This window comes from Mycena indigotica (assembly GCF_014461135.1).
Source record: "Mycena indigotica strain 171206Taipei chromosome Unknown Mind.scaff0003, whole genome shotgun sequence".
NCBI classification, from domain to species: domain Eukaryota; kingdom Fungi; phylum Basidiomycota; class Agaricomycetes; order Agaricales; family Mycenaceae; genus Mycena; species Mycena indigotica.
The window spans coordinates 3,169,563-3,185,242 of record NW_023503002.1 but is presented as its reverse complement, the minus strand read 5'-3'; the positions used below and the strand labels follow the sequence as shown (position 1 = coordinate 3,185,242).

Here is a 15,680-nt window from a genome sequence, read left to right as displayed (position 1 = left end):
ACAGTGCTCTTGAGTAAGTTGTCCTCTGTGGCCTACTATGTTCAAGTTTGTCCAATCCTCTGACACTGCGCAGCCCTCTATGCCGTCCTGGTGCTTAAGGCGGGCACAATTCTATTGTAAGTTGTGTCAAGTTGCCCAACCTGTTATCAATTCATATTCTCAACTTGAAGATCTCGCGAACGGCGACGAGTCCGGGCATACTCCCTCTCTATGGCTGCCTTGATCCTCATGTTCTGTATCGCATTCGTACTGTGGACGCTCGACCTCACGACGTTCATCTACGAGCCGAAGTGGGTGTTGGTCCAAAACCCTGACACGGACTTGAACATAAAACTTGGTACCACGGAGGACTTCATATTCAGTGTTCTTGCAGCACAGGCAGCGTTATATGCGTATATGGTCAGCATATATTCACATTCCTTTTTAATAATCAGAATTGTCTGATCTGTTGCATAGGCTTTAATCGGCGACGCAATCATTATTCCGAGTCACCGTTTATGGATGCTCAAAGCGTACTTTGCATCCTGGGTAATCCTGATCCCCTGTGCGCTCCTTCTCGGATCCGTGGGTAGGTTGAATATCAATTTCTGGTAAGTTAGAGTGACTGTTAATGGGTCTTTTTTAGTGGCCACTCTGATGTTGACCTACTGTGTCGCGGTCAACGGCTCCGATATCCTCTTTGGCAGCTTCAAGAAACCTCCATTCTGCAAGAACGTCCAGCAGGTGACGTATATCATGCCCATGGTCACTACTGCAGTTGCAACTCTGCTCATCGGAATAACTGCTTGGTGAGCTCCAATCATTGCACTACATATCGATGTGTGATAAGGCGTCACAAAGTTGGCAGGAAGCACCACAAGCGACTGACACTCTTGCAATACAGCTCGAATTCGAACGGTACAAGGCGGAGTAAAACCGGAGTTGAGCGGGTTTTCGTGCTTCTCGTCGAGTCTGGCTTTTTCTACTTCCTATTCTTCGTTGGTCCTTCCATTAGTTACTCCCTCTTGGACCCTGAACCTCTTTCCCCGCAGTTCATACTCGTCATAGCAGACGTGCCTTCCGTCATCAAGCTCATTGATTCGAGCACAACCCTGTCAATTCTGATGCGAATGCTCGACTACTGCTCAAGCGTCATTGTCGGTGGATATCCCACCGTAATCGTTGTCCTTGCACACTCGAAACATACAACCATTGCCACTGAGCACGACGGTAGTGCTATCCGCTCTGGGACCGGCTCAAACCACAGGGGGACATTGTCGACGCTTCGGGCGGCGCAGTTTACCACCAAGGCCAACGCTGGTGATACAAATGCATTCACTGTCAGACCATTGGAGAGTATCGGGATGGAAGGACACTTCAAAGCCAGAGACTCGGAACAAGACGATATCGAGTTGGGTTCAGTATTCGAGGCTAATTCGAAAGGGGTGTCTTCCAATAGGCGTTAGCTTTGACTATCTGTATAGTGGTTTCGTTCCATGTATATTCATATACCAAACTTGTGTTGATTGCGTCGCAGACAAAACGCGCGCTTGTCGGAACACGTGATCGCGCTTCGGTGGTCTGAATGTCTGACATGGTTATCGTCGAGAGTACATAGGGATCTATGATCCAAGTGTAAGTTGCACATTCAGACGACTTCCGATGCGTCTCGGGAGACACACCCCCTCGTAAAATCTAGGGAACAGGTGAACTAGAGAGTGCAGAATGGCTCAACGACTCACACATGCGGCTCAATAGCGTCCAACAATATCATGCGACCGTCTACCGTCTCCACCTCTTTCTTCGCGCTACAGACACTTCTAATCAGCTGATGTTTTCGGGAGCGAAAGAGCACGTACGCGTCTCGCAGCGCAGTAAACACGTCCAGCAGCGTGACGCCGGTCTCGTTGGTTGCATCGACCTCGAAGTGGTTGATGCGGTCATACGACTCGAGCCTCATGGAGAGCGTGCTGACAGAGGGTATGCAGGCCAAATCAGTGCTCGGGCCAGAAGTCTGTCGCCAGCCGCCCTTGTTGTAAATGTACAGGTTGGCGAGCGGGTCGCCGATAGAGTATTCTGCAATCTTGAGTAAGGGGTGGAGTACCAATAGGTCACTGCCTTTGGCGGGTTGAGGCGTCTCGATGCCTGGATATGTGAGGATGGGCACGCGAGAGACGATAAATATAAAACTTGAACTCGCCTGGATCGACATAAACGTCACTGGCCTGCTTAAACATCCTCACTCGCAACTCAGGCTCGGCCTCGACGAGTGTCCTCCACCGCTTGCTCACACTCGCGGCCCGTAACAAGTCCCAGTAGGGTAACCGGGTGAGTATCTCAGCGAGCAACTCTATGGGGAGGTCGTCCAATATGCTTGCAGACAGCGGAACATTTGATGCTGAGAGCTTGAGGCGGGCGGCCTCTTCTGCTTGTCGGTGAATGTGTCGTGTGCGCAGCATCGGTGCGATCGTCTCGAGAGTTTGGCGGTTCATTGCCAAGTATGGGGTGTACAGCCACAGATTACCCCAGCTTTCATGCAACAAGTCAGAGTCTGGACCTTGATGCGATGGTCAACTTTCACTGGCCCCGGCTGCATTCGAACAACATTTTCAGTGTGGTTACCGAACAGAAACACGACTAATGTAATAACATAACTGATAAACGTAGGGCAACGCAGTAAAACAACAGTTTTCTGGGAGAAGAAAAAAGGGCAACGCGCGCCAAAGGTCCTGCAAAAGCAGCTGTCGCCAACGATGAAGGTAGCAGAAGCAAAAGCAAGGGCAAAAACGTGTATGATAAAGTCAAATTGAATTCAGAGCGCTTCGACGTCATGCAAGCCAGTCTTCTCTCTCGCATACGGGTTGTAGGTGCCAGCATATGCAGTGTTATAGTACGGCGACTGCGACATATTGGGGCTGGTGGTGTCGGCAAACCGAACCCAGTCGCCAATGGGCGGAGTTGCAGGGACACCGTAAGGTGAAGCATAGTTGGTGGTGACAGGGGTTGAACTGCCCGTACTGCCCTGCTGCGCGACAGCAGCGGCAATCTCTTTGTGCGTGCGCTCCCATTCCCATCTGTCTTTGAGCCGCTGACGACGGCGATAGGCGAGAACGGCCGCAACGGCAAAGAGTAGGACAAAAAGCGGGACAAGTACCCCAGCGATTATGGCTGCAGGGTTTTTGTGCGAAGAAGAGGCGCTTCCGAAGGTATTGGTATCGGTATTTGTGTTTGCATTTCCAGAGGATGGTGAAGACCCGCCAACAGCTATACCTGAGCTCATTGGCCCAGCCTGCCCAGGACCCGGAAAACTGATGCTAAACGGGGATTTGCCAGTCCCATTCGCGCCAGTCCCTGAAGGAGCGGGGTCTGCTTGTTGAAGCGCGCCAGTCACGCTTGGAATCGGAACGTTAGAGCTCCCAGCAGGAGATTCAGGTGTATGAGAAGCAGCACTGTTATCTGAGTGGTTCGGATTCGCGTTCTGAGTTGGCAGTGTCGATCCTTGGCTATAAATATCCAATGAGTTTCTCTTGTTTCCTTGTTAACAAAAAGAATGACCTTGGGGCACTAGCTGGAGATGCTGGTGGGTTCGGAGGTAAAGGTTGGTGAGTTGACGTTGGAGGCGAGGATGGCGGTTCGGTCTTGGTTGGCGGTTGGGCCGGTGGTTGGGCCGGTGGTTGGGATGGTGGTTGAGCGGGTGGGGGCGGTTGTGCGGGAGGTTGTGCAGGTGGAGCCGGGGTCGTGTGTGGCGTCGTGGGGTGATGGTCGTTGTTATCCCCTCCTCCATTAGAGTCGGGCTTTGAATGTCCCAAACCCATCTCCCAACGCCAACTAGTTTAATCCAAGAGGAAACAATTTGATTCTCGGAAGTTAGGCTTGCTTTTTGGATGTACACACACAGTGGAGGAAGAATCCAAGTCAAGCAAGCATGTAAAACGAGTGGTCGAAAAGAGTGTGTGTGCCGTTGGGCAGACTGGAGAGAGGAGCCTCGTTCCCGGGCTAGGTGGAGACAGAAGGAAGGCGATAGACGGATGGAAGGGAGAGACAAGAAAGCCCAATCCCGTGTCAAACATCACCGCTGGGAGCAATATGTATAATGAACCCCGTTCAGGGCGGTTTTTAGTCGGCCATCAGAGATTGCCGTTGTCTACAGGTTCGCGACTGCCAATTAAATCGCAGTTACTTACTTACAGCTGTCCATGTCTCTGTCGACTGGCCACAGGGAAAGTGAGGGATGGATGCAGACATGTCTGTTTGTTGAAAGGCAGACGGATGCTTCCGAATCTTGTTTGCTGATCAACGGTCGAGTTTACTCTATGCTGCAGGTCTTGCTTACCTTTGACCTAGCGCAGTATTGCGATAAAGTGACAATTCAATGGCGATTCTCCTGATTCTATGAAACATATCGGGCTCGTACGGTCGCCAAGTGAGTGCTGTCTTGTTGTCAACGCCCTAGTTAGCTGTGGGTGTTATCATCTTGCGTCCAACAAGCCATCATTGACAAGGTTCTGGTTCTATTAGTGTTTCGTCGACGACATGACGAGTTGATGGTTTCCTGCGCGGACGAAAAATGGCCGCGGCAATCAAATCCTATCATTCCCGTGATATCTTATCTAGATGCGACGATCAGCAATAGGAAACAAAAGGGAAAGCATTTGGAGTTGGATTCATTCGGCGAGTTAACCTAGCAAGGAAACAAAAGACGGATAGGCGAGCCGCAATAATGGTCAACAGTACAGCAGAATCAATTCCAAATTTCTTTCGACCCCAGGAATTCAATCACGGCCGCCTCTCTTGTCGAAGTATTCAGAACGAAAACGCGCTCTTCTGGCCCAGGAACATTCAGCGGAGTGTATGACCCATGTATTGTTTGGACGACCAGCGAAATTGGGCCACCAAAACTTCGGACCTCGATGGAATGAGCAGTAAAAGCTAGAACATATTGTCGGTGAGCCACTACGAGACATCAGCTATACCTTCTGTCTAGAAAAATTCAAGTACCGATAGCAGATGCAGCCCCTGTCCATATAATTTTCGAGTAACCGTCGACCAAACCGCCATGCTTATTGATAATAAAGCCTGATTCTAATGCAGGCTAGTCAAGTGTTATACCCTTGTGGAGACAACTGAACACGCACTCTCATAACATGCAAGAAAGTTTCCCCCTAGACGGAAAACACCTATCGGCTTTCCCACCTCATCCCTCTTGAATACCGCGCCGGGATGAAAGAGTTGTTGTGTCTTGTTGACTACAGGATCTAACAGCTCGAATCCGCAGTGGTGAGAAGGTATTTTGGTGAATGTAATTGCCAGTTGGTGGCGCGAGAAGAAGAAAATGGAAGCCATTTCACGCGGTAAAAACAATTCCTTTGGTGGTCATTCAGATAATTCACTGCAACAAAGAAGTCGAAAGGACTGACAAAATTACTAGCCAGACGACCGCCAAGTTTGTCTGCGACAACATCGAAAAATTTGATTGAAGATCCAGAGTTGTTTACTGCACAAATCATGTGTCGCTCATGCAGGTTTTGGCTGCGGTGAACGTGAAAGAATGTGGATTTCGAAAGTCGGTATATGTCCCCTTTTGTATGCGTCTCCGAGACTAACGCTTGAAGGGAAATAGTCAGCAGTTGAGCATCTGGAACGTCAAGTTTCAGAATAAGTAAAATGTTTTGGAGAATACGGACCCGCAATGCAAATGAAAAGGTCAACTTCAAGGAAGAGTTCAATCTGAGTAACGTTGGTGAGGGCCGCAGGCCCGCAATGCGTTTCGCAGAGCCATTCGGCGTTGTTTGGTAAATGCCTTCATTAGTGCCAAATAAAATGCCTAAGCAGAATTGTAGCGTCAGTCGAGAAGACTTTTTGGGGTCAGAGGACAAGCCTTCGAGATACGGCGCCACACAGTGGATTGGCCCATCAACGAGCCCTGAGAGTGGATGAAGCTTGCAAGCCATTGAGCTTAGTGCTTCAGTTGCGTCGATGGGAAGAAATCCCCAGTGAACATCGACCAGTGTTAACTGGCGAGACTTTAAATATTGACACCAACGTCGACCGGAGTATTATTCTCCAGTAAGCTCGGCAGTCCACTCATTATCACTTGTGGACATCGAAAACGGCGAGAAGGAAGTCACAAGGAAGTCAGCATCATTGTGACTGTGACCCAACTGTGATCTTTCTTGATCCGCTCTGAGGCTGTCTCAGGAAGCTGTTGCATGCCAATGCCTCACAAATCGTGCTACTTAACCACGAGGTCGCGAATACTAGTAGCCTGCGACTTGCCCCTCACACAATGGCCACCTATCTCGCCAATGAAATGCCTCCTGAGCTCATACTTGCGCTTGCCGATTATCTCTCGCTCTCGTCTGTCAACTCTTTGGTCCAAACGTCTGTTCGGCTCCACTCAATCCTTCAGCCTGTCCTTGACGCATCGCTTACACCCCAAATTGCGAGGGAAGTTTTATTCAAATCAGCGGGGGAAGGGAAGCTGGAGATCGTTAAGAAACTCCTCTCACCTCCCTATTCCGTTGATCCTAATGGCGACTCGATGAATCCGTGCACGCCGTTGCACGTTGCAGCAGAAGCCGGACACGCTGATATTGTCAAACTGTTGCTTGAAAAGAACGCGGACGTTACGCGGCGGTGGGATTCGTCAATCGACGAGGAAATGCAACCTTTGCATCTAGCTGTGCGGGCTAATCACGTGGAGGTCGTTCGACTTCTACTTCAATACGGCGCAGACCCAAATGTGGGATACGGAGAATGGGGCGCGCATTCGATATGTGATGCTGCTTTTGCGGGGAACATTGATATGGTCGCGACATTACACGCCCATGGCGCCGATCTCGAGCAAAAGGAGACATATGGCACCGCGCTAGGTCACGCCGTTAGGCGACGAAATCTGCAGATGATGGAATATCTGCTGAAGAGTGGCTCAGATGTTGAAGCTAAAATGCCTTTGCACCCTGGCGTGTTGTGCGGGAAGCTCACCCCGCCTACTTATGCCACCGCGTTGTATGTCGTGTTGGCCTTGAAGCATCCCAAAGGGGAGCATGATCCAAGTCCAATACCCGAGGACGGGAGGGAGGCCATGATCAAGCTGCTCATGAAGTACGGGGCAAAGAGGGAGAGCGCGATGGCGACGGTGATGCACCATGTGACGGAGCTGGCTGAGTCTGAGGGAGTCTCGAAGGAGCAGCTGTTGGAGAAGGTAGACAATATCTTTGCGAAAGCTGCATGTGTTCAGACATCAATGTTACTACACGCAGTCTAAAATGGTTGTATGGAAGAGGATTAGAAAAGACTGTGCCTTATCATGTTTTACGACGTTGCTCGTGAAAGGACCATCGAAAAATGGGCAGGCAGGCTTTTTCGATACAACATTGTGCGAGCGACGCTTTCCGGCCAAATCATTGCCTTGAAGCGCGGTAGTCTTCCTGTCTGTTCAATGCCACGTTACAAGGGCGACTTCGAGACAATGATCTTGAGTAAAACACACCTTTATTCCAACGTCGAAACACTGGCAGTAATGATATCCGGGGACAACCATTTTTCATGCACCCATGGCCATATAAAACCGGTATAGATTGTTCTCGGCGGTAGACGCAAACTTGAGTGGGTACAAAGCTGGCATAGAAGAAAGCTCGTCAGTATTTATTATGGACTAATATCGACGAGATAATACCGTCTAATACTGGCATTCAATCACAAAAAGCATCTGCTGGCCCATCCTTCCACCGTTCGTCCGTTTTAGCACAGTCAAATGCCGCTTTCCCCAACTTCTCGTTGACCTCGTTATGTCTCTGGCAGAACCAGCGACTCAAACCGGCCCGCCCACTAACATCCGGAGGATTCCGCTTTAAACTCTCTCCGAAGTCCTCCGCACAATGGGAACATGGATAGAGTGCCGGAAGCGACCCAATAAGAGCAAGCATCTGAGTTCGTTGGTGGGGGGTCGGGTGGGTTGGGTAGTAAGCAGCCGTTGTATGGAGGAAGGTCCACGTCGCATGGCCGAGCTGGTCTTTGTCGGGAGGACAGCTTGAAGTTGAGGTGGTTGTTGCAAGAGTTGCACTTCCAATTGCTGCTGCCGCTTTTGTTGCTGTTGGACGCCAGCCTTTGAAGGCTGCGCCGCTGGTGCACGCTTTACATGGCTTCCCGTCCGGACCCATAACCATTCCTGGTGCGAGTTTTGAGTCTTGACTTTCACCCATGATGGTGCAAATAGAAAACTTTTCTATTTGAAATAAGAGTGAGTGACCGTCACTCACCTCAGCATTTGAATCTTCAGCACGACGCGGGTTTACTTTCTTTGGTGCCACTCAGATCAGAGTCTTCGAGGCCGTGATACCTTCCGCTCATATATTCGGCCCTCAGATATATCATTCAGCGACTCCCAGTTGCCCACCCGAGCGACTTGAAGACTCAAGAGACGGTGTCTATCGACGAAATTTTATTGGGGCGTATTAGGGAACAGTTTCTAGACACTTACTAGTCTTGTAAATGATATTTACTAGTTGTAAGGAGTTGTTCAACCTCAAGTACTAGTGAAATCAATTGATCAAACACGTCTCATAAGCACACGTGATGTGACTCAACTTGACACAACTTGCCATTGTCCAACGCTTTGTCTGTGTAGCTGCCGCTTTGTCGTTGCGCTTTGAGGAGAGAAGGCCCACTATAAGTGGCACCCACGCTAGTGAGTTGAGCATCGCTTTCTTCACTCTCCGCTCACTCACCATGAACTTGAATAGTTTTAATCCTGTCCTCTCTCTCGGAGTCGACCGCCAAAAGGACCGTCACCGTACCGGTCAGCCTCAGGCTCAGTCTCCCCGACCACGTCGTGCTGCACCTGAAAAGCGCGATTTGTTGCTCACGGCTATCAGCAACTCAGTATCAGGCTCTTTCCACTCATCTGAGCTACTCAACACGGGAATGCCAAACAGTCCTGCACCTTCTACCTCACTTCCGGGTGGCAACTCGCAGAACAGCAATAACAACATCATTCCGACGGGCCGCACCTCCTCGTTCCAGTTCTCATCCCACGGCAGCGAAAATCTATACGCGGATGTCACCGAACTTCGCAAAGCCGTCTCCGTCGAACTCTCTGGGACTTGGGTCTTCGAAGAGGCCTCCCAGGAGAACCCGTTGCATCAACGTCTCTGCGACAAGCTTGATGCCACCCACCCAGAGTTGCATCAAAAGGTGAAGGATTGGCTTCACAAATACAAGGGTTACAACAACAAAACGAAGGAATGGAAGGCAATTCCACAAGACCAGTCATCAGAGAAAGCTCTCTACGAACCAACAAGACAAATCATTGACGACATCGTCGTTGGATTTGACAACGACAACTCGAAGGAGAAAACCCGAAACAGGAAGCCGAAGCTCACTCGCAAAGTCATCATCACCGCCAACGAAAAATTCAAGCACCACAACAACGATGGCGTGATCCCCACCTCAATTAAATCGTGTTTCGACATTGGCATTTTCGGGACTGGACCTTCAGCCGCCTCCGAGCTCGAACTTCCAGAGCCGCCGTCCTATGAAGATGTGGTGACGCCGGTAGAAATAAAAAAGGATGATCGTGAAGTCCTGGAGGTTGCCAAATCGCCTGACGTTCAGGAGCAAATCGCCGTCTATGCTCGCGAGGTGCTTGTTCAGCAACCGAACCGCAACTTCGTGCGACTTCCCCTCATGTCTGGGAAATACATGCGCGTTGCCCACTTTGACAGGGCGGGGGCCCATGTCTCGCCTGCGTTCAACTACCACGAGGAGGCCGTTACCTTCGTCAAACTCATCTGGCTGTTCAGCTCACTCGACGAGGCGGAAGTCGGTTACGACACCTCCATTTACTGGGAGAATGGTACTCGCTATATCGAAGTCGCTTCTCCCTCTGTCTGGGATCCAACTACCCAGTGCTGGATTGCTTCGCTTGGCCCACCGAGGAAGTTGAAGATCGTGCCACTGGAAGGCGAACTGCGTCCGCTGGATCCCGTCTTTTTCCGACGCGCTATTCGCTCGAGGGGCACAAAGTGCTGGCTGGTGGAAGGGCCCAACGGGGAGCGGTTCTACCTCAAGGACTATTGGATGGGGGCAGAACGCACTCCCGAGTCTGACCTCCTCCAAAGGGTCGCTGGTATCTTCGGCGTTGGCCAAATGCATCTTTGGCAGAACAACATCGCGACCATTTACGCCCAACGTTGCCATCAACCTGACGAGCAGATATTCGCGACTTATGTGACTGGCCGGCTTGTGGGGAACCGCGCTCTGATGCGGATCGTCCTCGACCGCTATGTGGGGACTTTCGAGGAGGCGGAAACCGCCATAGAGCTTCTTGAAGCGACTCGCGATGTTGTGTGTGGTGCGTGTCTCCTTCACTGATCATCAACTGTTTATTGACGTAACCTCAGGTCACAGAGACGCTTTCATCGAGAAAAGAGTCCTCCATGGCGACATCAGCTTCAACAACCTTCTCCTCACCGAAAACGCTCGGGCTGAAAATCCGAGCCCCGACAAGCCGAAGGGCGTTCTGATTGACTTCGACATGGCCCGGCATGTGTTGGAGAACGAGGAAGGACAGTTTACCGAAGGGATAACCGTGTGTTTCCCCATTTATTACCATTGCCTCTTGCTCACCGTTTGCCAGGGCACCCGCGCCTTCCAATCCGTCAAGCTATTGCGCAACGATCCGCTGCTTGGACCCCACGACAACATGGACGATCTTGAATCCGTGTTCTACGCGCTATGCTATGTTTGCCTTGGCCACGACTGTGTCGGGAAACTGCTGGCTCGGTTGCCAGAACCCATCACGGATTGGACGTCCATATCAGAAGGGAAGATGCTGGCGAACTTGAAGGAAAACTTCATGCGAAAGGCAATCGTGTCCCGCGTGCAACGATTCGAGGGCGACGAGCGCAAGATCATGCGGGAGTGTCTCAACGAGATGCGCCGCTTTTTCCTGCCCCGCATTGAAGCACTCGCAGAAGTCATCGAAGAGCAAGCTGCCAATGCCGAGTCAGACGAGCCAGCCCCCGAGCCATTGAGTCATACATTTGACGAGGCTCGCGATGACGAGTATCCACAATTCATTGCTCTTATCGACGCGTCTCTCGCCAAATTGAGGGCACTTCCGCCGAAACCCGCTAGCACTCCCTCCAGTCCTGGAAAACGACGGCATCCAGAGGCGGAAGAGACCCCTCCCTCCTCCGAATCGACGTCTCCTTCGAGTCTCAAGCGTCAAAGAAAGGTGGCTAACTGGCAACCACTAGCGCAACCCAAGTTTCGCACTCGAGAACGGGATTAGGATAGCTAGCTAGCCGGTGTAAAATGGTGAACGAGAAATATATTGGAGTTTGTACAACTACTGCTTAGGTTCCGCGTGCTTGTGAACACCATTGACAACTTTTGTTGTCGTTCTTCTGCTTAGCCTGCTTTAATTGCCACGCTGAGTGCGTCGATTTGTTTTCGTGCACAATACCACCATCCTTCTTGGTCCTCTGATGAAACCTTCAAGTTAGCGACATAATCCAAGCAATAGAACAAATGACAAGCCAGCGACCGTCTTTGGGACACCAGGCAAGAGTTTGCTCGCAAGGGATGGCTCGTCTAAGGTTGAGTTTCGTGTCTTCCTCCCTGATTCTCCCTGATTATCAACTCTTTATCCGATCATGATCATAATCAGGTCATAGAGGAAAAGAGTCCTTCATGTCGACATCAGCTTCAACAATCTTCTCCTTGACAAGCCGAAGGGTGTTCTGAACGACTTTAACATGGCCCGGCTTGTGCTGGTGAAGGAGGAAGGACAGTTCACTGGAGGAATAACTGTGTGTTAACGTTACAGTAGCAGCAATTCTCGTGGAACAGGCTTAGTCAGCCCTGAACCCATTGACCCATACATTCGCCGAGGCCCACGCTGAGTACCAGGAATTCATTTCCCTCATCGACGCGTCGCTCGATCAATTGCGGGCACTTCCTACTCCCAGCACAAGCCCAAGCCCAAGCCCGTCCAGCAATAAACGGCCCCTTCGGAGTAATAGTCCAACGAAGAATTTATTAGACTTGATGTAACTAACGACTTGAGCTTTTCATCGACTAACGACTTTGGCTTTTCATCGAACGAGAAATATATTGGAGTAACTACTGCTTGGTTTCCGTGTGCTTGTGTACATCTACTATTCCGCCATTGATCACTTCGTCGTCGTTCTTCTGCTTGTCTTGCGTCAATTGGCGGGCTGAATGTGTTTCCGAGTGGCCTTCAAGCAAACCGCCAGCGATGACTGTGCTCTTCGTCTTGCGTCCGTCGGGTTGCTCTTCTGAGTGGGTGTGGACAAGTTGGTCTCTCCAGCTGGTACCAGTGATGCCGTTTACGTCGAAGTCATCCACTTTCTCGCCATTCTTCGTTTCGTCGTAGTGTCCTGAGAACAGTTGAAACAATGTCAACGGTCAAAAGAGACGACAAACCCGCAATGGTATTTGGAAGCTTGGGCAAAAGCTTGCTGACGATGGCGGGCTCGTTGAGAGTCGTGCTATCAGTTTGGTCGGTACCGCCTCGAGAGTTGAGAACAGCAGCATTCGAGTTGAGTTCGCGAGGGAGGGGAACAGGAGGCTTGACTGCAGGCAGCATCGGCGAATCGCGTTTCGGGAGGTCAACAGGTGGTTTGACGGGAAGTGAACTCTTGGATAGATTCGGGCTGGGCGGTGAAACAGGAAGACCACGCTTAGGGAGGTCGACAGGAAGTTTGACGGGGAGGGCGGGTGCGGCAGGGGCGGCGGGTGCTGGCGAGCCACGCTTAACGTGTACCATTTTCTGAATGAGAGGTTAGATGAAAAAGCACGCGTCGAGTAGAATAACACGCACGTTAGATGGGACATAGACGTCAGCCTTCTTCTCGCTGTTGGGGGTGTGGACGTTCGCTGAGACGGGGATGTTGCGAGGAAGGGGTAGGTTCTGAGAGAGTGGAAAGCGTAAACAGCGAGTTCGTTGGACGTGAAATCAAACTCGCCTTGGTGGGAAGACCTTTCTGGGCAGCGAGGTTGTTGACCGGCGCAGGGACGACAGAGGCAACGGTGAGGGAGGCGAGCGAGGCGAGAACGAAGAATTTGGGCGAGATCATGGTGGCGAGTAGGGTGTAAAGAATGTGTAGAGAGATGGTCGTCGTTCGAGTGCAAGGGCAGGTGGGTCCGTGACCACAACAGCAGAAGAAGCTTCCTTCAGCACTATTGGATCATTCTTCAGAAACCAAACGTTTCCCGCAAATTGGCACCGAGCAGCTGCTCCAGTGACTGGCGCAACCGTTGGCCCCATCATAGGACAGTTAGTAGCCGGAGTTGGCGTTCCAGCTGGTCGAAACAATCCAAACGGAATATACGTCGCCGACCCTCTCCCCCCTGCGCCGTTCAACTCCAGCTTTGTATGTGCACATTTCATGTCGCTAAGAGACCTTAATCGGTTGAACGTAGGCCTGTCAAGCATACTACGACCAATTTGCGAATATTCCCGGCGTCTTGCTCAACACGACGGGCATCTTGAAGGAAAATGTTGATTTATTGGCAAACATTGCCTTCGCAACAGTGTCGTCAGTCAACGCGGCATGTAACCAGCAAGTGCTGCCCTTCGGTCCGGCTGGGGTTTAGGCAGAGTTGTGTAATCAAGTGATGAATTCCATTGGTTGTCCTCAATCTAATCATACAGGCTTCCACAAAAACTTAACAACCGAGAGGTTGGGCCAAGATCAGATATGCCTCAGCGAGTAAAGAATGTTTGGAATGGCGGCTTCAGCGTCATTGAGCATCTGCCTAACGATGGATTTGATTTTCTGAGTATCCCGACCAGATCTCTCGACCAAAAAATCGAGGCTGTTATGCAAGTGCTCGGTCACGGCATCTTTCGATGCCTTGTAATGGAGCAGCAATGCCATGTTGGCGCACTGGGCATCCTTCAAAGGCAATCCGGTCCATTTCTTCAGCGCGAGCGCTTTCTGGAAACTCCAGGACGTGTTCGAAGGCCACAAGTCCAACATCTCGTAGAGCACGGGTGCACCGCCTGCGACCATGTTAGGATTTGCGCCACGCTCCAGCAAGAGCTTGACGACTTGCGGCTGTGGGGGGTCAGCCCGTAGAGCACAGACAAGCGGGGCGGCGTATCCGTCATGACTTGACTCGACATTGGCGCCATGGTCAAGAAGGAATTGAACGAGCCTCAGTTTCCCGGAGGTACACGCAAACTGGAGTGGAGTTTTGTGGAAGAGGTGTCCGCCGAGGGCATCGATGGGTGCGCCGTACCGAAGCAATAACTCCATCATTGCATAATCCTCGTTGTAGACTGCGAGATGGATGGGTTGATAAGATCCGACTCGAAGATAGTCGTGGTCGAATCGAATGGCAGCTGGATCGGCCCCTGCTTTAAGCAGCAATTGAGCAACCTCGAGTGAGCCCGCTTCTGCTGCTGCGTGCAGCGGGGTTTGGCTATCGTATTTCTTCTGCTTGATCCTCGTGTTCGGGTCTGTCGAGTGGGGAGGAGCAAGGAGTTTCGATAAGATGTGTGGCTTGGAACCAAACGCTGCCCACAGAAGAAGGTTTGGCACCATTTCTGGACGGAGATAGCGATCAAGTGTGGGTTGGAGGATCTCGTGAATGCGCCGATTGGACGTGACAAAGGCGTTCAAAGAGGGGAGAGATAGATCCTCGGCGATGAGCGCAAAGAGTTCAGGCGGCAGCCAGTCAATATACGTGGTCGACATGGTGCCCAGTTCGTGGTGGTAATGGTTGGCAAGATGCAAGCCAGGTGACGGAGCGTATGCAACATCTACTCATGAAGGCTTTGGCATTTCGCGGGGAAAGAAGATGAGAAGAAGTGGGGAAAGAAGATGGACAACGTCACAGCGATTACGTGGGTTCAAGTTGGTCTTGACCACATCACTCCCGCTCACCTGTGAAAGCACCGGCTTTTTCTTTGCTCATTGTGGTTCTCGTTCCCTCTCGTCATTCGGATGGCCCCCGACCACTCAACAAGATTTACCACCCAAAGGTCGACTATATAAGACAGTCGCCTACGATGGTTTTCACCCAATCATGCCTTCACTCCCGGTCTTCACCACTACCAGCACCGCCGAAGAAGTGGCAGAAGAACTTGCAGACCGGATTCGTGGCAAGAATGGTAGCGCAACCTCTGATTTTTTAGCGGAATAAGTAACTCACCTACCGACCTTTAGTTCTACTAGTAGTAACTGGTACATCGGTGGGCGGTATCGGAAACAGTGCGAGCAATAGCAAAATATGCGAACAGTGACATCATGACTGGTAGCAACGAAGAGCGATGAGCATTTCTTGTGAGCAATTCGACAATCTGGTTTGTTGAATGCACTAAAGCTTGAAGCACGCCGCCCGCTGAGGCTGTTCGGCCGACAGCCAACATACCTCATCTCAAGGTCGATCTATCCTCCCTCTCCGCCGTACGTCAAGCTGCTGTCGAGGCCAACGTGTACACCGAACCTCTTCATGTAATTTCTCTTCTTATTCAACCTCAATGCATACATTTACTCGAAGGGAATGGTGTCGATTCCGATACTCTCGTCAACCCGGACCGCAAAGAATACGATGCCCAGGACGCTTATCATAGTCAAATGTGCCAAAGTTCTCACCGCCATCGAATTGTCCAAGCGTTCGAACCAGGAAATTAAGAGCTATAGTCTCAATTCTGGTTGTAGGTT

General features: G+C 51.0%; 6 protein-coding genes across 6 annotated transcripts; 2 read left to right on the top strand and 4 right to left on the bottom strand.

Moving 5' to 3' along the window:
* Positions 1 to 2,791: 2,791 nt before the first annotated feature.
* Positions 2,792 to 3,794, bottom strand: MIND_00374300 (uncharacterized protein; the record flags this gene model as incomplete). The annotated part of the gene is made up of 2 exons (XM_037360580.1): positions 2,792 to 3,482; positions 3,535 to 3,794. 2 exons carry the CDS (start codon positions 3,792 to 3,794, stop codon positions 2,792 to 2,794), a joined length of 951 nt encoding a protein of 316 aa, XP_037223465.1.
* Positions 3,795 to 4,720: 926 nt separating this feature from the next.
* On the bottom strand, positions 4,721 to 5,486 carry MIND_00374200 (Sulfhydryl oxidase; the record flags this gene model as incomplete). Its single annotated transcript, XM_037360579.1, has 4 exons — positions 4,721 to 4,932; positions 4,978 to 5,061; positions 5,115 to 5,343; positions 5,397 to 5,486. 4 exons carry the CDS (start codon positions 5,484 to 5,486, stop codon positions 4,721 to 4,723), a joined length of 615 nt encoding a protein of 204 aa, XP_037223464.1.
* A 2,187-nt stretch (positions 5,487 to 7,673) lies between these two features.
* Positions 7,674 to 8,183, bottom strand: MIND_00374100 (Sulfhydryl oxidase; the record flags this gene model as incomplete). Its single annotated transcript, XM_037360578.1, has 1 exon — positions 7,674 to 8,183. The coding sequence occupies one exon, from the start codon at positions 8,181 to 8,183 to the stop codon at positions 7,674 to 7,676; it is 510 nt and encodes a 169-aa protein (XP_037223463.1).
* A 526-nt stretch (positions 8,184 to 8,709) lies between these two features.
* Positions 8,710 to 11,275, top strand: MIND_00374000 (uncharacterized protein; the record flags this gene model as incomplete). The annotated part of the gene is made up of 3 exons (XM_037360577.1): positions 8,710 to 10,333; positions 10,383 to 10,570; positions 10,619 to 11,275. The coding sequence occupies 3 exons, from the start codon at positions 8,710 to 8,712 to the stop codon at positions 11,273 to 11,275; spliced, it is 2,469 nt and encodes an 822-aa protein (XP_037223462.1).
* A 1,808-nt stretch (positions 11,276 to 13,083) lies between these two features.
* Positions 13,084 to 13,605, top strand: MIND_00373900 (Aromatic peroxygenase; the record flags this gene model as incomplete). Its single annotated transcript, XM_037360576.1, has 3 exons — positions 13,084 to 13,093; positions 13,147 to 13,382; positions 13,432 to 13,605. 3 exons carry the CDS (start codon positions 13,084 to 13,086, stop codon positions 13,603 to 13,605), a joined length of 420 nt encoding a protein of 139 aa, XP_037223461.1.
* Positions 13,606 to 13,703: 98 nt separating this feature from the next.
* MIND_00373800 (Ankyrin repeat domain protein) lies at positions 13,704 to 14,711 on the bottom strand (the record flags this gene model as incomplete). Its single annotated transcript, XM_037360575.1, has 1 exon — positions 13,704 to 14,711. The coding sequence occupies one exon, from the start codon at positions 14,709 to 14,711 to the stop codon at positions 13,704 to 13,706; it is 1,008 nt and encodes a 335-aa protein (XP_037223460.1).
* Positions 14,712 to 15,680: the final 969 nt, after the last annotated feature.